Consider the following 20163-nt stretch of genomic DNA (forward strand, 5'->3'; position numbering starts at 1 on the left):
CAGCACGAAAAGGGTTTTGCGTTTTTCGAAAAAGCACATTCATCTCTTATGATGCCGGCGTTGCAGTTGAATAGAATGGGTTTTGATCTGAAGTTGAGCTTGACAGAAGACCGAGTCCCAAATCCGGACTATCTACCGGTGCCCGAAGACCGCTACAGAGGTCTACATGAAGAACAGATCAGGGCCTGGGGCAGTGTGTCCATTTGAATCAAACTGAGTCAAATAAACCAAATCAAAAAAAGTCCGCCATCAAAATCTGATTTGATTTGACGAAAGTACGGATTTGTTTTATTTGCCAAGCATTTGTGAGATTAAATTCCTTAGAAGTCCTCTTAACAAAATATTGCTTACTAATATTTGATTATATTGTGACAAATAAGTCAAATTAAATCAAATCAACCTCTGGGATTAGATAAGCAATTCAAATGAGGGTCATGATTTGGTTTATTTGATTTGATGGATACACTGGCCTGGGGCCAGAACCCAGAGCGCACGGACGGGTGATGCTTATCCACTCACACCTTGCAACTCGCACAATGGGTGCCACCCAGCGATACTATACATCGAAACTAGGAAATGATTCGGACCTCCGCATCCTCTTTATCACTCGGCATCAAAGCAATGCCATGTAAAGGACCCGGAGCGCTGATAAGATCTGAGAGTGAACGCAGCTGATTATAGCTATAAAAAGTTTCCATTCATCCTGTTGTCAGCTCAACTTACCTTTAGACCTTTGCACACCAAACAGTAATCATGTCCAAAACTCTCCTCATAACCGGAGCGACGGGTAAGCAGGGCGGCTCGGTGATCGATGCCATCCTCTCGAACCCTGCTCAAGCTTCCAAATTCACGCTGTTAGGCGTCACACGCGACGCCAACACGGCGAGCGCCAAAAACTTGCCGCTCGATCGCCTTCAATCAAACTCGTCCAAGGCAACCTCGATGATATTCCTAGCCTGTTCTGCGCCGCTAAGGAGCTCGAGCAAAAGCCTATTTGGGGAGTATTCTCGGTGCAAGTATCCATGGGTAAGGGCGTCACTGTCGATGGCCAGATACAGCAGGGCAAAGGCCTGGTCGATGAGAGCATAAAGCAAGGCGTCAAACATTTTGTGTACAGCAGTATAGAACGAGGCGGAGACGAGGTGAGCTGGGACAATGAGACGCCAGTACCTCATTTCCAGACCAAATACCATATTGAGCGACACCTGCGGGATGTTGCGGGGGATAAGATGGGCTGGACAATCTTACGTCCCGTTGCCTTCATGGACAACCTCCAACCCAACTTCCCGACTAAGGTGTTCATGACAGCACTACGCGACACCCTGAACGGCAAACCGTTACAGTGGGTTGCTACCTCCGACATTGGCTTCTTCGCCGCACAGGCCCTTGAAAAACCCGAAGAGTGGGACCACAAGGCTTTCGGCTTGGCAGGTGACGAACTCGACTTTGCCGGGCTTTGCAAGGTGTTTGAGAACAAGACCGGCGCCCCAATTGGCACGACATTCGGTCTCTTAGGTAGTGCGCTAAAATGGGGTGTTCCTGAGATGAACCATATGTTGATGTGGTTTGGGTCGGATGGGTACAAGGCTGATATCCAGAAGATAAGGAGTATACATCCCGCAATGATGGACATGGAGACTTGGTTGGTGAAGAGCAGCAACTTCCGGACCATCTAGTTGGATAAGCCGACGTTCAGACTGTATTTGCTGTTGAGGGACTCGTGTTTTGTCTTATTGAGACCTGATTGGCTGGGAGGACTACAGTTTGCAATGGCTTCAGGTGGCCTGCCTGGCTTCCCACTTCTCGATGCTAAGCTCTTACAAACATTGTAGCACTCCGTCTCTCCGATCAATTGTCTTGGACGAATGGGATCTGCGTACTCGCCTCAATTCGTGGCCCAACATGATGATTGCTCCGCGTAACTTAGTACTAAGTATTTCGAGATCAGGTTTTGGAGCTCTACTTAGTTCCTCCATTCCCATGCTACATAGTAGTGAACGTCCGATCTAACCTACTCAGGCAAACACACATATTCGCAGAACATCAAAACCAAGCAGTACAAGTCCCTCAGCTACCCAATTTCGCGTACATAATACCCCATCTCCACAGGAAATCATTCGTGATCCTTCTCTATCTCCCGCACACGACTCGCAATTAAACTCAAGTATCAATATTAGAGAGTCTCTGAGGAAGCGAGATACAGTACCCTACGACATATCTCCGGCCCGATGCGCGATGCAGACGGCAGACGAAACCGCTATTATGTAAGGTTCGCGTTGCGTAATGTGGCGCGTACTACGTAAGCCCTCTACCTTGTCGGCGTACGCAATGCATCCTGACACACATTATTGGCTTGAGCGTTGCCGACAGAACAGGGTAAAAGCCACAGAATGATCTAGGTCAAGGTCCTGGAGATATCTGTGTATAACGGCTGCGTGCGTAACAGGGCTATAGAGTTTGGGAATTTTTTAACGCTAGGGGACTGGGCCCATGTACAGAATTCGAGTCGCTGTTGGTATGGTATTTATCGACAAAAACGATGAGAGTGATAACTAGCAAACCTGCGCTTTTAACGTACCAGCTAATCTGTCAGTAAAAATCATGTCAAGAGCAACATGACTTTAGGTTCAAGCATGTGAAACACGGGCCTCCGCTCTTGGCATTCCCTCTACCGCACTCAAGAATCCTTGGCTTGGATTCCTAGACCAACCATTGCTGTGGACGCGTGACGCCAAGGCCACACTAAGCCCCAAAGGGGCTTCCCTCCGCAGCTAACTTTATAACGTGTGTATGTGTGACACAGATTTCTTCTTTTCTGGTCCCTGTGGGATGCATCTTCGTAATTCCCTAAAACAATCCATTGTGTGTCCTATTTGCAATAGAACCTGTAAGTAAAATCCGACAATTTGGAAGTGCTGTAGCGGAATGTTAAGGGCGATGCGAATTATGAACACGGACGTCGGGCACTTGGCACCAAGCACCTGTTGATTGAATGATCGGAGCGAGCTACTTGCACAGATGGATTCTGCAAGGAAGCTAGTTACTGTTCAGGGCACTACGTAGGCCGCGTATACTCCTGTGGTAGTCCATCGTATGAGAGATGGAACCCTGATCCAAGCCATGTGAAGTTTGCTGTTTTTACTGTACCTTCACCAACACCCATTGCACTCACCTGCCTTAAGATGGCAGAATCAAATCCACATATCTCCATAACCCCTACCTTTCTCACCCTACCCATCGAGCTCCGTCTACAAATCTACTCTCAAGTCTTTGCCGACAGCAGAATCCGCCTCCCGCTTCCTCCTGACCACGACCGCAGAAACAAAGACCTCATCCGAGGAGAACAGTCACAGCCCCACCATCTCCAGTTCGTCTGTCGCCAAATCTACCTCGAAGCCCACCCAATTTTCTACGGGACAGTGACATGGCACTTCCTTCACCAAGACGCGCTCGATTCATTTTTCGGGCCTTGTGAAGACCAACAGCGACAGCAGCGCATCCGCTGGATCAAGCATATCCGATTGTCGTGCGTGGATATGCTGAAACTTGTTCCGTTTCCAGAATTAACGGCGCTGAAAACGGTTGAGATTCAAGTAGATGGGGCTGCGTATTTCAACTATGCGGACGGAGGAGGAGCAATGTTTGATGTTCAATTGAGTGCCGGGGAGCTGTCTGCATTGGCGAGGGAGACGATTAGGGAGACTTTGGCGGCAGCTTCGGAATATGTAAGAGACGTCTATGAGAGTTTAAGATGCCAGAGGAAGTCGAGCGTGCTGTTTCTTGTTGATCACACTTTCTGCGGTAAGACCGGATTAAGAAGAATCGTAAGTCGGATCAAAGCACCCAACTCCCTTAGCTTTTATTTCATTTGCTGGCCAGAGGCTGTGCTGAATGATTGTTGGATGTAGCGCTGTCTCCTCGATCCCTGTGGGCCGAGCCACCTTACGCAGTCACAACGAGATTTAAGACACTTTCGCGCAGAGGTTGGGGGGATGGAAACTCTCTGGGTATCTTAAAGCCGAAGTGAGATCTGTGGTGGAATCATTAAAGGGTTAGTTCTGCCTCTTACCATAGTACTTATGCTCTTTTGTTTCCGAATCTGGAAGTAGCATCATTGATTAGCGCTGCTAAGCTTTCCTGCTATTGTACCTAACGAGCTTCTATTAAGCGTTTCTGTTTTGTGGTTCAAGAATCTCGATTTTCTTGGGGTTAACTTGCATGGCTTGTTCAGGATTCAATCTGCTGACGATAGACTATGCGATCTTAACAATGAGGCTACTCCCGGTTTGACGCTATCATCCTGAGTGCATTTGTCCTGCCCTGCCTTCCTCTTGTGGCCCAGAGTTGTGTATGGCACTCCCTAGAGTTTGAACTGGCTATAATCTGTCCTGATGATACACTTTTAGAATACGACCTTTGATTGTTCCGCTTCAGCGGTATTGTCAGGGTGCATTTTGCCCTGCCCGAGCTTCCCGTTGTTCATGCTCCATCCTTAAGCATTCACGTTTCTTATCCTGCTGTTCACACAGCATTAGTGTATTTGGTAATCCTGAAGTACGTGGTTTGCGCAGAATTCAGTGTCTGATAACTGATTAGCCCGTGCTTGCATTTGTGATATTTCTCGGTCGGTGCTGTTATTGGATGGGACCGTTAATGGAAAGGTAAGGCTAGAGTGAATGACATCTTGAAGTGATTGGTCCTCGGCAACCATTTCATGCCAGAATGAGTTAATAAATTCCATATTCTCCCAACCGTCAGGAGTCTCAAGTACGCTGAAGTCTGGAGTGAGAGGGGAAGGGGCGTTGGCATCCCTAACAGGCTCCTGCTGCTCATGGTAACTATCTTGGATCCTGTGGTCATGATGCTCGAGTCGATGGATTGTTGGTGGCACGACAAAATCTTCAGCTTGCATGTGATGCCTCTGGATATGGTCTTTCAATGCCCGACGGGAGGAGAAGCCTCTGGTGGAGAAATCGCATTTGCTACAGGTGAACTGCCTCCTGTGGCCCGCTTCATGCTCCTCGAGACCGTTGAAAGATTTGAACCCGTCTACGGAGCGCTGGCAATCTAACATTCTACAAGCTAGAAACGGACGTACATATACGTCATGAAATTGACTGAGGTCTTGAGCGCTGATGTAACCAGGGAGATTCGTAACATTGTTTGAATAAAGGTTCTTAACGATCATCCGTACTCTTGTCTCAAAGATGCTGAGTATAGTGGGGTCGGCGGTCTCTCGCCATTCTTGATAAGCTTGACGTTGTCAGCTTTGGTTCGGTTCTATTGGTGGGAACGCTACCTTTCAAGGTTTGAAACGTATGCTGCTTCTGTGCGTCCAAATGCTGAAATTGGGCAACATCTCTTAGGAACACTTGCAGGATTGGCTGACTGGACAAATGAGGGATATTAGCGATAGTACTTTGCACATGGCTGTTTGATGTAGAAATCGTAGTGTCCGTGGCTCGTAAGAGACTGATTTGGTCCTTGTAAACTGAAGACAAAGTCGTGAGCTCCGCGATTAAACGATTAAACGATTCACTTCCTGGATCCCTGCAGTGATGAAGATAAACCCGGATATGATATGCCCAAAATTGACTTGCATAGGCAAGCAAGGCGAAAAATCCTTGTATAAAACACGCATTGAGTGACTTCTCTGCCTGCTCAATGTTCCCAGTCAGCAAGTCGGGGCGGATACTAGCGAGCAGTGCTGTGCAAGAGAACGCCATATCGAAGTGAGCGGCGCTGAGTTGAATGAAAGGACCACTGCCATCGTGAAGCAGATACCTGTTCTACTTTAGAATACAGAGCCAAATATCAGGAACCTACTAGGACTTACTCCTTTGCCGAGAAATGAACTATCTCTATGATGTCACCGTTTCTCTCCTCCAGAATGGGACCGCAAATGTCTAGAATTGGCTTTCTAAACTGCGACACTGCATCTATTCTTGTGTGGCCAGGATGGAGACTCAAACCGCATTGCACTTCACATGCTCTGAGGGGCCGGCGGGCGCACGCAACCCATCGCAATATTCTGCATGCATGATCTCTTAACGTAGGACTTTGATTCCTCTCGATATTGGTTAAGATGCGATCGTATCTGCAGGCGAATCAGCTAGTAAATACAAGGTTCTAGAAAGGTCCCTAACGCCTCATTGAGACCATTCGGCAGTTTATCAACGGCTTCTCTGAACGTGCCCAGCGAACCCTGATCTCTGAGGTCGCTGACGACCAGACGGACCCAGAGAAACATCCCTGAATTCACATTAGGTACAACCTAGAAATCTTTGAACTCTGCATCTCTGGTCACATACCATCGGCTTTCGAGGCCAGCCTGTTCTCAATCCACTTAGCATCCTCGTCGGGCACAAATTCGATATCGTTGCATAGTTTCCTGACCTCGTTCTTCACATAGAGCTTGATAGCGTTCTCTGTTTCACCTCGTAGCAGGATCATAGCTTTCGGATCAGCCACAAGCCTACTGCATATCAAGATCTTGAACGACTTCCCAACCGTTTCATGAATGTCGGCGAGCACCTTGGGAAGTTCTTTCTGAACTTCCGGGGCACACTCGTCCAAACCGTCTATAACAATTCGGGCACAGGAAACTCCTGCCAAAATGTCTTTCAACATTTTCTTCATTGTCCTAGAAGCTTTCCCAGACCATTTTTCATAGTATTCACTGTGCACAACAGGCACAATCTCTGGGTGCTGGCGTAGAATCTGCACTGCAGAGGTGCACAGAATGTTGCTCATCGTATCCCTGTCAACCATTCTGTGGTTGCAAAAGTAATATGATACGGTAACCTGCTGCTCCTTGCATTTGAGATGCTCGATTATGAAGGAGCTAAGAATTGTCTTGCCTGTTTGAACATAAGCAACGCATTGTACATAAGTTTCTCCTCTCACCTGAACCAGGTTTGCCCTGCAACCATATCAACCTTGAATCAGCGTCCCCGCCACACCACGTCTGGAACTTAGGCTTCGATTTAATCCAATCACAAGTTTCAGGTTGGCGCGAGTCGCTGAGTCGCTGTAGTGTTTCATCCTGCCTGTCCTCGTCAGCCGAGAGCCATCCGAGAACCTCATGAACCATTGCATTCTGCCTCCTCCGTTCGTAGTCATTAGCATCACGCTCCGCCCTCTCCCGAGCCTCTTTCATATGCTCAAAATGGAGAGCAGCAGCCTCTTTGTCAACGTTGTCTGTGTTTTTCTCCAAGCTGTTCATAATGGCTTGAATGCGATATTCGAACATGCCCCAGCTGACGGCGAACATGAGATGCCAAGATCGTCGACGGAAGATTTTGTAGGCTCTTTGGTGGAAGTCGAGAATATCGACATAGACCAAGCTCAAGGATCTTCGGAAGTCATCACTGTCGCCGAATATCGCCCGAAGCCTGTCAATCCGAGGAACAACATTTGCGATGTCCCGATAAGTATCGAGCAGTTTGTCGAATACGTGGATATACTGGCTAGAGAGCTGTGAGAAGTCAGGAATGGAGAACGCAGCTAGTCAAAAGAACAATACCTGAAGCATGAGTTTCATAGGGCCCTCATAAAGTCAACCTTGTGTTTACGAGGTACCGGAATACCTACCCAGACAAACGCCATTGGAGGGTAGCCCTGGCAGAAAACCTCGATAACCCTCGAATAGCTTTCCATCGTATTTAGGAATGGCTGTATCCTCCGGACATTCTTCATAGCTTTGCGTGCTGCCTGATCTTGTTCGATCACGACAGCCGCAGACCAGACATCTTTTAAAGTGGTATTAAGGAAATCCTGCGCGTCTTGTGATGAAAGAGACCCCTTTAGCTTATCGAATGCCTTCTCGATGGTGAGGCTGCTCGTACACGCCATCTCAGCCTCAATATCATCTGTCTTTAAGGATAAGAACCATCATTGGTATTGGCGTGGCCGGTGTTGAGAATATGTAGGTACCCCAGAGAAATGTATATGAGATCGAGGTGTTCTTCGTAGGCAAGGCTCAATGGTGTATGAACTAAGAATTCCCGTACCCTGCATGCGCCTGAAATTGAGGCGGTCCAGTCGTAAAGGCTGAGCAGTCCAGCCCACCAACAACAGAGTAGATCTTCATACATGGTCAACAAATCCGGCAATTAGAATAGGATGGTCTCTGTACTCAGCTCAAGCTTGAATGGAGGTTCCTGGCTGCTCCATCACCACACTAACGGCAGTCGACTCGCAGCGCATGCTCACGATTCTCAAAAGCGACCGCTTGTTGACGAATACTGGCCGAGGCGCTCAAAGCAAGCTTGTTACGGTCAGGTTGGTGAATTTCAATCAGGCGCTGTCGAACAGACAACATCTAGCATAAGGAGGACAGTTACTATACCTAATGTACTCAAGGACAATGCAGAGCAGCAGAGTATCTGCTATGGCATGGTAAGTATGCAACCGCCAAGTATTGAACGTCAAAATTGCTAACGCTATACAGTTCGTAGATCCCAGCATTGAAGTGAACCGCGCACAGAGCGGGCATCCTATCCTCGTTTGTCTCAATCCTGATGGGCAGACTCTGATTGAAGTGGATATTGACGGGCAAGAGAGGGCTGTTGGCACCCTTCGCAGGAAAAGCGTCGAGATATTGAAAACACTACAAAAGGAAAATAGCTTGTCGTTGCAATATCTTCTCAGATGGATAAGCGGGTCTGCTTATGAGGGTACGTATTCCTGGGGGAAGGAAGACCGAGTAACATCTCAACCGCGCTGGAGTCTGTTTGTCAACTTATACGGACCCACCAGGCTAGCCGAGGACGTTGGCAGCTTCGCGGAGGCTTGTGGAATATGCCTACAAGATCCTGAGTATTGCGATCGGAATGTGGAATATTGCAATCCACACCGGCTTCCTCGAGACGATGGAGCCATTTTCTACACCCAGTCTCTACCTAGGACTGAGTTTAAGTTGGGCGTCGAGGAGACCATAGAGGATCCCTTCGACCTTCTGGCCACGACTGAAGATGACGATTCCTTTTCGGATGCACCGCTGCCACTCGGCTTACGTACTATGCTTTATAGGTATGGATGACTGTCGAAGTCCATTTCTGGCCTTTGAAACTGGGGGTAGTTAACTCCCATCACTGACTAATGGACAATTCAGGCACCAAATACGTGGTTTATCCTGGATGTCTACAAGAGAAAGAGGCTGGGATTTCGATGGTCATGGAAGGGACATGTGGAAGGCCCAGAAGTCTCAAAATGGGCCTACTAGGTACGTCAATGCAAACAACGTTTTGACACGCTGGTTAAACAACTCCAGATATGTGAACAGAGCTACTGGTGACTGGCAGCTTGAGGCGCCAGCCGATTTCCGTGGTGGAATTCTTGCAGATGATATGGGTTTGGGTAAAACTTTGACAGTGATATCCCTGATTGTGTCAGACTTGTCAAGGAGCCATCCTTCTGCAGTGCTGCCGCAGACCCGAGTTGCTTCTATCGAGGGCCCGAAAACAACACTTTTAATCGTACCTCTTTCGCGTAAGTAAGAGCAAGAGCTTCCATACCGTTCCACACTGACTGGCTCTTTTCTCTCACCAGTCCTGCAGGTGTGGGGCCATCAAATTCAACAGTTTGTCTTCCCCTCTTGCATTTCTTCTGATGCTTACTAAATCATCTAGTCACGTCGAACCTGGCACTCTTCGGTATCATGTCTATTATGGAAAGGATCGCAACCGAACACAGTTGGAACTGGATCGACTCGACCTCGTCATCACCACATACTCGGTGGTCTCAAAAGAATTTGAAAAGGGGTTGTCAAGCCCATGTGGCCCGGGACAATTACATACTACGGTCTGGCACAGAATAGTGCTTGATGAAGGTGAGGGAGCGCCCGCTTTAGCTTCACTACCTATACGATAACCTTTCTAGCACATACTATCCGCGTTCACTCTACTGTGTCTGCCCGAGCAGCTTGCGCTCTCAACGCTCAAAGGAGATGGGCTGTCACTGGAACACCCATACAGAATCGACTGTCAGACTTGTCGAGTTTATTCAAGTTCTTACGAATGTCACCCTTTGACGAGCCGCAGACTTTCAAACGCTATGTTACGCGGACCTGGAAGTCAAGGTCTGATCCTGAGGCCGTTGCAAGATTGAAAGGTATCTGATCCCACTTAATCTGTCTGGAATTGGCTCATCTCTATGTAGTTCTTGTCAACTCCGTTACGCTTCGAAGAACCAAAGCGACCATCAGTCTTCCAAAGCGGAACGATGAGATTCACGTTCTTGAATTCGAATACGATGAGGCACAACTCTATGAAAAGATCAAGGCGCAAACTCGGCAAAAGATCGAAGAGCTTGGGGATTTACTACCTAGCCACACATTCCTGAACGCCTTAAAATGGATCAACGATCTGCGACTTGTGTGCAATCATGGGGTCGCATTTGAGCATAGTCACATTCGTTTCAAGCCGGATAACTTGACGTATGAGGCTGACACACAACCACCCACACCTTACCCAGATTTGAAGATTAATGAATGTCCTTCTCCAATGCGAATTGATTCGCATCTTGACAATGTCATATCCGAGGCCAATTCCTCAACACCAGCTAGCTCTGCATGTCTTTCGGATAGTATGGACGCTACACCGGTTTCCTACCAGGATCCTACCAGTTCCGTGAGCAATTCGCCGCAACCTGAAGAAGAGTGGAATGAAATTTCTGCGAACATGATTTTTAGAGACCTTGTTGTGTCTGGATTAGCCAACTGTTCCGTGTGCCTTACCGACCTTTCTTACGCAAAACGATCAAATGGATCGATGCAGCACAGCAACGTACCTTGTATTTCTAAAAGTCATTTACTCTGTGCACTTTGCTTTACAGAGAAGGCGTTGCCCACGGAGAAATACTTCGCCGTCTCTCTTAGCCCTCTAAGAGATGAGCAGAAGTACCTCGATCCTGGTTATATCTCGTCCTCCAGCAGATCTCCTGGGACTGCCCCACCAAACGTTGAAATTGGGCCGACGTTAGTTTCAACCAAGATCAAGACCCTAGTAAGTGATCTATCACGTCGACCGCATGGCGAGAAAAGGTTAAGTGCTTCATATCATCACTCGTGTCCCTGCTTCTGACTGGACCTAGCGTTGTCTTCTCATATTGGACAAGGACCCTAGATATGGTTCAAAGACAGCTAGGCGTTGCCGGTATCCGTTTTGCTCGTCTTGACGGAAGCATGTCTTCGTCTGTTCGAGGAAGCGCAATTCGTTCTTTCCAGACTGATCATGAAATAACCGTCTTCCTTGTTTCTATAACATGCGGAGGCGTTGGGTCAGCATAATGCTTCACTGAACTTGATCCTTGCCGTGTTTCTGACGAGTTCATAGACTTGATCTCACAGCTGCTAACAAAGCATATATCATGGAACCGCAGTGGAATCCAATGATCGAGGAGCAAGCGCTAGATCGTATCCACCGTCTTGGCCAAACCAAAGAGGTGACCACCGTGCGCTATGTGATTAGGGGTTCTTTTGAAGAGGTAAGACGCTTCAGCATCCTTCTTTCTCGACTTTCCCTCATATTCTAAATGGGTGGACCATCGAGCCGTTGTCTATTATGGAATTAGGAAATGGAGCCTGCGTTCTATCTCTTGAGCGCAGCTCATCGCTAGAATGCGGACCTTTGTTGTCCGGTCAAGGCTCGTAGGCTATAAGGCTCAATGACAATGCTAACCTGTCTAGAATGTCCGCATCATTCAAAAGCGCAAGAAAGATCTCGCCCATCTGGCTTTCCAAAAAGCGCCTCTGAAGAAGGAGGACTTGACCTATGGAAGACTTCAGGTGTGCAACGCGGTCACCTTGTGCTTACTTCGCTAATAACTAAAACTCCCAGTATCTCAAGGATCTTGTCGGTTGAAAGCTCAGTACGAGCTTGGACTTGACATTGATCTGTCAGAAAAGCTTAATCATTCTTCATCACATCTCATGGAGGTTGTGATCGCGCTACAACCTTTCCAACAGACCTTTGACCGTGTAGTAGCCATCCCAGAGCGACGAATACTTGACCGCTGGAGGGAACGTGAATCCGGACCTCCGAACCCTTCTAAAAGGGATCTTACCGCCATTGATGGTTCCCTGTCCATCTTCCCAAGAAAAAAATGACGGAGCAAGATTGCCTGCTTGGGAGCCCTTCAAGGGGCAGTTCCCGGCGCTGTTAGCCAGGCAACTGTTATATAGGCATGATCCCAGTGGGTTTTGCCCTCTGTAGAAAGCAGTGTCAGAAATAATGCGAAGCCGCCATTGTACAACTTTATCTTCGGCTATCCTACTGCATATCTTCAACAGGGTTGCATTGAGATTTTCTCTACCCAGTGATTCCTGTGACAGCCAATGACCAGCAAGCATTTTCAGCCAATCATGATAAATCCCAGTAACTGGCCGATATGTACTCCGTAGTAGTAAACATATGAGAGTAGGACCGGATCTGAGTAGGAGTGACGAGGTGTAGTAAGACTTCTGCTAAGCAACTGTATAAGAACGAAAGGACGGAAGTAGCAGTCTCAAGCGGTATCTACTTCTCACATCCCTGCACTTGCATTGTTGCATTGTTGCATTGTTGCATTGTTGCATTGTTGCATTGTTGCATTGTTGGTATACTTTTCTTGTTGCAAAAGTTGCCAGTTCCGAAGTCTCTCAAGCTGCGAGCACGTCATTTGCCTAAATTAGCCCTATACACGGCTAGAGGCTCGAGACTCCCCGGAGTAACCGGCGATTGGATTCTAACTTACATTCAAAGTCGGTCAAGCAGTTTGCTTCTACCTTCTCGTTCCTGCGTCTTTCCATACTTCTCGTTTGCGCATTGATACCTTCCAGACAAGCCTCTTATGTCCTTGAACATTCTGATTTCTTCGTTGCAAGTCGTCGAACTTGTCCCTCCACCCTAATACTTACCCCCCCTGCCTTGTCTGCAAAGATGTCAGATTCAGGATCTGCTTCTGCAGCCGCGGGAGCTTCTAGCTCAAACAGTGCTTCGAGCAAGACGAGCGCCATGGCAAAGGCCTTTCAACACCTCGACCTTGATGGCCACGACCTGCCACCCTCGCCGGCACCCTCCAGTCCTCGAAGTGGACGCCGCTATGCGCTTGCGACAGAGCTTGTTTTCACGGAAGGTAGCGACCAATACAACGCCAGTAGCGTCCCCATCTACCAATCCGCAACCTTCAAGCAGACCTCTGCCACAGGCGGCGTCTCCAATGAGTACGATTACACCCGCTCCGGCAACCCTACTCGGACACATCTAGAGCGGCACTTGGCAAAAATAATGCGGGCTCAGCGGGCACTGGTGGTATCATCTGGCATGGGCGCGTTGGACGTGATAACTCGCCTTCTCCGGCCAGGAAATGAAGTCGTAACAGGCGACGACCTATATGGGGGCACCAATCGACTACTCAAATACCTATCCACACACGGCGGCATCATAGTCCACCACGTCGACACCACCGACCCCTCAAAGGTCAAAGAAGTCCTGACCCCCAAAACAGCCATGGTCCTCCTCGAAACCCCAACCAACCCGCTCATTAAAATCGTCGACATACCCACCATCGCCAGCCTCGCCCACAACGCCAACCCGACCTGCCTCGTCTCCGTCGACAATACCATGCTCTCGCCCTTGCTCCAAAACCCGCTCGACCTCGGCGCCGACATCGTCTACGAATCCGGCACCAAATACCTTTCAGGGCACCACGACCTCATGGCCGGCGTCCTCGCCATCAACGACCCCAAGATCGGCGAAAAGTTGTTCTTCACCATCAACGCCTCCGGCTGCGGCTTATCACCCTTCGACTCCTGGCTCCTGATGCGCGGCGTCAAGACGTTAAAAGTGCGAATGGACACCCAACAAGCGAACGCCATGCTCATCGCCCGCTTTCTCGAGAGCACGGGCTTCAAAGTCCGCTATCCGGGCCTGAAATCCCACCCGCAATACGAGCTCCATAACTCCATGGCGCGGGGTGCCGGCGCGGTGCTCAGCTTCGAGACCGGCGACGTCGCGCTCTCGGAGCGCATTGTCGAGTCGGCGAAACTGTGGGCCATCAGTGTGAGTTTCGGCTGCGTGAATAGCCTGATCAGCATGCCGTGTCGCATGAGCCATGCGAGTATTGACGAAAAGACGCGGCGCGAGCGGGGCGTGCCAGAGGATCTGATTAGACTTTGTGTCGGGATTGAGGATGGCGATGATCTGTTGGATGATCTGAGGAGAGCTGTAAGCCCGCAATTCCCCCCCTTTCCGTGGAGCCCCTTAGGGCTACTTGATGCCGATCCGGTCTAACATGATGATCAGCTCGTCCAGGCAGGCGCCATGAACGTGTCGCTCGACGGCATCCACGCCGCGAATCCAACACTGGATATCCAGCATCCTCCCGAGGGAGAACATCTGGCCGCCAAAGCGGCAGCGATAAATGAGCCCTGAGTCTCAGCAGTGCATGGGTACAGCGCCTATTCTGGCTGCCGGATACTTTTTCAACAAAGCGGTTGAATCGGCTGGACATTTTCGTCGGTTGGTCCGTGTGGGGGGAAAAAAAAGAGGGGGAGGGGGGAGGGGGGGTGCGATGGCATTAGATGCGCTTCCGCAGCTTTTATGGATAAAGGCCTATAATATTAGTCATAGAACGGGGAAGGACTCACGGATGGATTATGATAGGTTGAATGGGACCGCTCTAGGCAAAGACAGGCAAGAAAACCAAATAAGCAATCAATGATTGCATGAAGCAAGCGTTTCTCAGGCAAATCTGTCTTCATTGGTCTAACTTTTGGTCTCGCGACGACGGCTCAAGCACATATGAAGCTATCAATCTCGCAAAAGCTTCTCGACTGGCTTCGACATGGTATGTTTCCAGCATGTTAGCTCTCCACATGTAGTAAGTGACATCCTTACATAAGTAAGTTCCTAACGCGGCTTCGCTTCCATTGGTTGATTTTGTCCACACTTCACAACTCATCTTTCATCTCGACATCAACCTCATCCACCGTAGCGTGCTCCCCCTCAGGCGTTGTGTTGGACTTGGTGATTTCGTTCTCACCCGACTTTGCCATGACGGGCTGGTCGAGCTTCTGGAAGTTCTCCTCACCCAAGGTTCTCTTGGCTGCGTTGTCCTTGGGGTTGCCATGAGTCCGAACAAACTCACGGCAATTGGAGCAGAGACAAGTGTTTTCATCTCTTCTGTTCCATTCCTCTTTGCGAGACCGATTTGCGATATCCTGGCCATAGAGGCCACAGTTTGGACATGGGCATGCTTGAGTGTTGTCACTGCTTTCACCATCATACCCCTCGTCCTCGGCATTCTTGATCATCATTTGCCTGAGCATCATCGTGAAGATATGGCGGCCATACCAAGTCTCCCACTCGTACTGCGCTTCTGGGTCGCTCTTGAATCGATCACAAGAGTCATTAGCTGGACGACCAGGCTCTGGAATCAAGTGATCTGCAACTTTCCAAAAGAGCACGGCCACATTACTTTCCTTGAGCTGACGGAAGCCACGATAAGCCAAACCTATACTCTTCAGGCGCTACGCCGTTAGGGAGTTGCTCTTTTCTAAGGAGCGATAAATGAGCCAATCCCAGATCCTGTCACCAACATGGTCGATGAGCCAGTCACAGTGGGTCATTATGATGACTTTTTGGATCTCGATATTGTGTTGGATGACCGTTGCAGCAAAATTCACGGCACTACTAGCCGCGACAATGGTTGCTCTTTCCTTCGTCGGTGGGGGCTGGCGGACTGAACCTGGCGCACCATTGAACTCAGAGTTCGGTCCAGAATATCTTCCAGAAACTACCTGCGCAAGACTGGTGTCTTCACGTCGAGCTTTTCCGTCGATGCTGATTATCAGGGCGTCATGTTCGACCTTCGACGTTAATAGTATATAGGAAGTGCTATGACGCTGGTGAGAGATTTGCTCTAAGGAGCCTAAGAAGATTATTTCGGATGGCGGAGTACTCGGCGTCCCGTATTTAGCAAACCCGGATGAGAGGAAGACACGATTGGTTCTCGCCCTAATCTCGAGAGGAGGGTTGTGCCGTCACGATCGTGCTCGTACCCATCACGATTTGTGCTTGGGACGGGGCAACAGTTGAGTCGGTAAGTGGTAGCCATAGCTAAGATTGTTCCGGGTTTTAGCAAGAGCTTTGAGTAGAGATAATGTGGAGGAATTGCTTAGTGCATGAAGGAGGGCAGCTGAGCAAGAGACGAGAAGGTTGATGGACAGGAAACCCGGGTGGGGGAGGGTTGAAGCATTAAAACCTATCATCTAACTGGGAAGTGTAAAGGACCCTGACAGGAGGGGAGAGAGGATAACAAAGAAATGAAAAACATATGGGATGGATGGACGTTTCAACGCGGGCAGATGCATCGTTTAAGGTGGCAAGAAAGAGCAGGTGCAGCTTACCGAATCACACACCGCAATCACAGACATGGGCAGAGAGATGGAACTTGCTTCTGCAAAGCCGGTGTTGACGCAGCTCACCGCCATGCTGACAGTTGATACTATGCAGATACAACAAACTACTCGTCGGTTTTCACCGCTCAGAACGTCATGTGGTGGATAGTAAGCTCTCCTACCCCACATCGATGCTAACGCCCTCTAGATCGAGACGAGATGTCAGTTCGAGCCATAAGCAGAATCGTTTTGATCCAATGCAAGGTTGGCAAGAGTATCGGCTCGCGTATTGAATTCCCGTGGAACTCTCCAGAACAGCACTCGAATTCGCTTCGCATGTTCGACCTCGATGATCCTCTTGTGCAAAGCAAGCAGATACTTCCAGTGCTGTACCTCTTCTCCGTTCGATTTGAGACCGCCAGCCGTGATCCAGTTCCATATCCACTCGGTCATTGATTTGTGCAAGTATTCGCTGTCGGTCTTGATCACCACCTTGGTCGTTCTCTGCCCAGTCAGATCTATTTTGGCGATGGCCTCAATGGCTTGTATGGCCCCTTCAATCTCTGCTCGGCTGCTGGTTTGTGGCAAGTGGCTCGCAAGACGACCATAGCTGTTGTGTGGAGAAGATACGCCAAAGTAGACACCATAAGCGGCTCGGGAGGTGATATCCCTATTGTGGTTTCCACGAGAGGCCCCGTCGATCGAGACAAAAATTGACTGTTTCTCCACCCAGAGTGGTCTTGGTCTTCCAGGTAGGAATTGGAAGTACCTGAGCTTGGAGAAGTCGTACTTGGGGCTGTCGATGACGAGTCGGTTTGGTGGAAGGGTGGGTTTACCATAACGTCGAGCGGTGCTTGGATCGAAGCTTCGGGGTAGCTGGTACGTATTAGCAGAGTCTGATCAGGCAGTGCACTGGAGGAATCAACATACCAAGATTTCGGCCGCTGTGATGCTAAAGCACGAGGAAGCTGATAAGCGAAGTTGTGGTTAAAGTGATCTGTAAATAGCAAGTAGTAGAATGGTTCCTAAGTAACGAAGCTTGCTCGGCTCCAGAAATCAAACACGAGTTATAGAAGATGGCTCGATTGAACAATATGGACAAAGGATGTGGAGGCAAAGCATGCACATAACGGTGGGATTGCTGGCTGCCGGCATACCAAACACAAGTCTTCTTTATATACTATGTACGTCTCCTTGTGTTTAGTAGCTCACGCGCAGGTTATGATTGTCATAGCAGACTCCGTTGAGGCGGCAATGCATGCCTTTGTTCAACACCCGGTTCACTGCAAGCATGAGAGCTTGCAAGGCGGTTGAGACCGATGGACCAAAATACGGAGAAGCTTTCAAGCTACGGAGTACATAATTAGAACATACTATGTAGTAATCTCAATCAGGGGCAAATGGCTTGGCAAGGGGCTTGGTGAAATCAACCAACTTGACTTCAAAGTTTGTGAGAACAAACCTTCCTCTTAGTTTGTTGAAAGCTAATTCTTTTATCTGTCCTTCTTCTACCCGTGCATGTCATATCTTCTTTCTTCTGGAGATTGCCCATAGAACCTGGCTGATGTAGCCTCGATTCGCTTGATCAAGGAGACTTTGTCTCGGACGTGAGCTTGTCGAAGCACATGCAGAGCATATATTGTGGTGGTTAAGCCGAACTCCGTCCCTCATCATGTCCTGCATCAACAGCAGGTAAGCTCTCTTCACAGTACCCTCAGGAGCAGCTTCTACATGCAATGTACAAGATGAATAATGTTCAAGTCGCCACTACGACGGTACCCCCAATCTTGTGGCCACAGTAATACCAATGCTGGAATTCGTGCAACTCGCCATATATGGAACATATCAGTACATGATGTTGATGAATAATCGTGTTATTGGCATCTATGTCACACGATCGTGCGAATATCTAGCCCTATCACCATGCCCAGTACAACCGATTTGGGATACCTCAACCTTATCTCCACTTATTCAGGAAGCCCACATCCGCCGCTAGAGGTCCACAAAAATCTGAGTAGTACACGCACTTCGACAGCGATATGGCTCTCCTTCCCATACTCATTGTGTTATTGTTACTTCTGGCAAGAAGTGAGCCATAAGGAAAGGTGCCAAGCAGCAACAGCAAGGAGTCGAGAGGCGAGGACTACACCGCTCAGAATTAAGATCAATGGTAGCTATCCTGACTCAACCCTGGGGACCAGATGGAAGCGACGCGGTTTTGCTTGTCACAGTTGGTTGAAAGTAGAGTTGCCGACCACGAACATGAGAGGCCGACAGTTATACAAATTGTGTTCCAAAGTCCCGGTAGTCATCTGCCCATGGACTTATACTTGTTACTGACTTTCCAGCACGGGTGACCAGTTTTCTGAGCCGGCCAACAGTTGGTCCCCAATCTGCTGCCACACACGGACATAACGCAAACCAAAGCTGAAAAGACGTTGAGGAGCCTGCCTCTTGTTTCACGGGGTACTGCTGACCTTCCACCACGAGCTGCGTAGCTACAATAGGTGGTAAAGACCTGGACCGTGGTATTCGCGAGGGAACCGTGCCTTTCAACCCCTCTACCACATTCCGTGGCAGGCTGGGCAGAAGTCTTGGATAACTTCAACACAAGTGACCCACTCATCGCAATCAAGTGGGTTTGAGCAGAAGCGGTGATACATCTGGCCGAAATGGCCACAAAAATCGTAACGCGGGTGGATCTCGTAGCACATATTTGACAAGCGATCGAGTTGAGAAGGAGTAAGACAATTGCCGTCTGTTGGGCTGGTTGGAAGATTTTCCGCGAGCTGAAGAAGAACAGAGGAGGTGGTGCGAACAGACACGGCTACCAGAGCGAGCAGAAGTAATAAGAAGTTGATAAGATGAAACCCAACTACCAGCAGTTTCTAGAAAGTTGGATGCAGTAAGAAAAGCAGAATACAGAAGGAATAGTGGTGTATAAGTACGAAACACAGCAAGAGACATGACTGAACCATGATATCCAAGAATGAAAATGTTCCAAACTAGGTCAAAGAATATCATGATTTCCATGCTAAAAGGTTCCAGAAAAGTGGCTCTTTCTTTTTCCATTGTAGACATTGCGCTGTCTCTGATGGTTGCAAAATACGTGGGCTTTGGAGTTGAATTGGCAGGATCCCCTTTGTTGGTTAAGCTCGTACATGTGGTGAGAAACACAGTGTCATCCAAGACAGCAGGGATGAAATTGCTGGCAGAATGCTGGATATGTTTTGCTGTCGTCAACTTCTTGTGCCCTATGAAGGGCATGATCGAAGAAGGGAGATGAGGACAGCTGGCTCCCCAACCGGCTTAGGGGGCCTGCGGCTTGGCGGTAGCTGGAAATTATTTGCATACGCAGACTTCCAGCATGATATATCTGCCTGGCGATCGAGATTTGATTAACCTTGAATATCCAACTTCTTTTCTTTCCCCACCATTTACTATTGTGCTTGGAACTACGCAATCGCAAAGATGGCCGTGAGCCCGCAGATGTAAGCTCTACGTGGACGTGATGCGATTGCGAATATCTCCACTGACAGGTTCGTTCCTGCAGAACAAACATGGTCATCGTCCTCGGGATGATGCAGGTATCGAAGAAGATACCGTTCGATGATCCACAAATTCTCATGGGCGTGAGAGCATTGTACATTGTCTCCAATGTTATCATTTTGGGCATTTACCTCTACATACAACAGCAAATCAACAGGAAGAAAGGTAGGTTCCAGGAATATAATAATTCTGCTGCTGCACCGTGGAACCCGCTGACGAGGTGATCGCGCGGC

The 20163-nt window shown here is 48.8% G+C and overlaps 7 protein-coding genes across 7 annotated transcripts; 4 read left to right on the forward strand and 3 right to left on the reverse strand.

Annotated features, from left to right (window-relative positions):
• Nucleotides 1-536: 536 nt before the first annotated feature.
• Nucleotides 537-1676, forward strand: EPUS_01860 (uncharacterized protein; the record flags this gene model as incomplete). Its single annotated transcript, XM_007806597.1, has 2 exons — nucleotides 537-628; nucleotides 860-1676. 2 exons carry the CDS (start codon nucleotides 537-539, stop codon nucleotides 1674-1676), a joined length of 909 nt encoding a protein of 302 aa, XP_007804788.1.
• A 1506-nt stretch (nucleotides 1677-3182) lies between these two features.
• Nucleotides 3183-5071, forward strand: EPUS_01861 (uncharacterized protein; the record flags this gene model as incomplete). The annotated part of the gene is made up of 3 exons (XM_007806598.1): nucleotides 3183-3824; nucleotides 4597-4661; nucleotides 4819-5071. 3 exons carry the CDS (start codon nucleotides 3183-3185, stop codon nucleotides 5069-5071), a joined length of 960 nt encoding a protein of 319 aa, XP_007804789.1.
• Nucleotides 5072-6080: 1009 nt separating this feature from the next.
• Nucleotides 6081-7854, reverse strand: EPUS_01862 (uncharacterized protein; the record flags this gene model as incomplete). The annotated part of the gene is made up of 5 exons (XM_007806599.1): nucleotides 6081-6097; nucleotides 6312-6860; nucleotides 6907-7477; nucleotides 7526-7549; nucleotides 7594-7854. 5 exons carry the CDS (start codon nucleotides 7852-7854, stop codon nucleotides 6081-6083), a joined length of 1422 nt encoding a protein of 473 aa, XP_007804790.1.
• A 270-nt stretch (nucleotides 7855-8124) lies between these two features.
• EPUS_01863 (uncharacterized protein) lies at nucleotides 8125-11864 on the forward strand (the record flags this gene model as incomplete). Its single annotated transcript, XM_007806600.1, has 12 exons — nucleotides 8125-8400; nucleotides 8453-9033; nucleotides 9116-9226; nucleotides 9275-9492; nucleotides 9553-9583; nucleotides 9633-9832; nucleotides 9883-10113; nucleotides 10162-11044; nucleotides 11095-11280; nucleotides 11337-11487; nucleotides 11690-11788; nucleotides 11841-11864. 12 exons carry the CDS (start codon nucleotides 8125-8127, stop codon nucleotides 11862-11864), a joined length of 2991 nt encoding a protein of 996 aa, XP_007804791.1.
• Nucleotides 11865-12920: 1056 nt separating this feature from the next.
• EPUS_01864 (uncharacterized protein) lies at nucleotides 12921-14414 on the forward strand (the record flags this gene model as incomplete). The annotated part of the gene is made up of 2 exons (XM_007806601.1): nucleotides 12921-14207; nucleotides 14286-14414. 2 exons carry the CDS (start codon nucleotides 12921-12923, stop codon nucleotides 14412-14414), a joined length of 1416 nt encoding a protein of 471 aa, XP_007804792.1.
• Nucleotides 14415-14932: 518 nt separating this feature from the next.
• Nucleotides 14933-16474, reverse strand: EPUS_01865 (uncharacterized protein; the record flags this gene model as incomplete). The annotated part of the gene is made up of 3 exons (XM_007806602.1): nucleotides 14933-15511; nucleotides 15581-15850; nucleotides 16391-16474. The coding sequence occupies 3 exons, from the start codon at nucleotides 16472-16474 to the stop codon at nucleotides 14933-14935; spliced, it is 933 nt and encodes a 310-aa protein (XP_007804793.1).
• Nucleotides 16475-16603: 129 nt separating this feature from the next.
• Nucleotides 16604-19007, reverse strand: EPUS_01866 (uncharacterized protein; the record flags this gene model as incomplete). The annotated part of the gene is made up of 4 exons (XM_007806603.1): nucleotides 16604-17257; nucleotides 17312-17349; nucleotides 18723-18808; nucleotides 18859-19007. The coding sequence occupies 4 exons, from the start codon at nucleotides 19005-19007 to the stop codon at nucleotides 16604-16606; spliced, it is 927 nt and encodes a 308-aa protein (XP_007804794.1).
• Between the last annotated feature and the right edge of the window lie 1156 nt (nucleotides 19008-20163).

This window comes from Endocarpon pusillum, assembly GCF_000464535.1.
Source record: "Endocarpon pusillum Z07020 unplaced genomic scaffold scaffold5526, whole genome shotgun sequence".
NCBI classification, from domain to species: Eukaryota; Fungi; Ascomycota; class Eurotiomycetes; order Verrucariales; family Verrucariaceae; genus Endocarpon; species Endocarpon pusillum.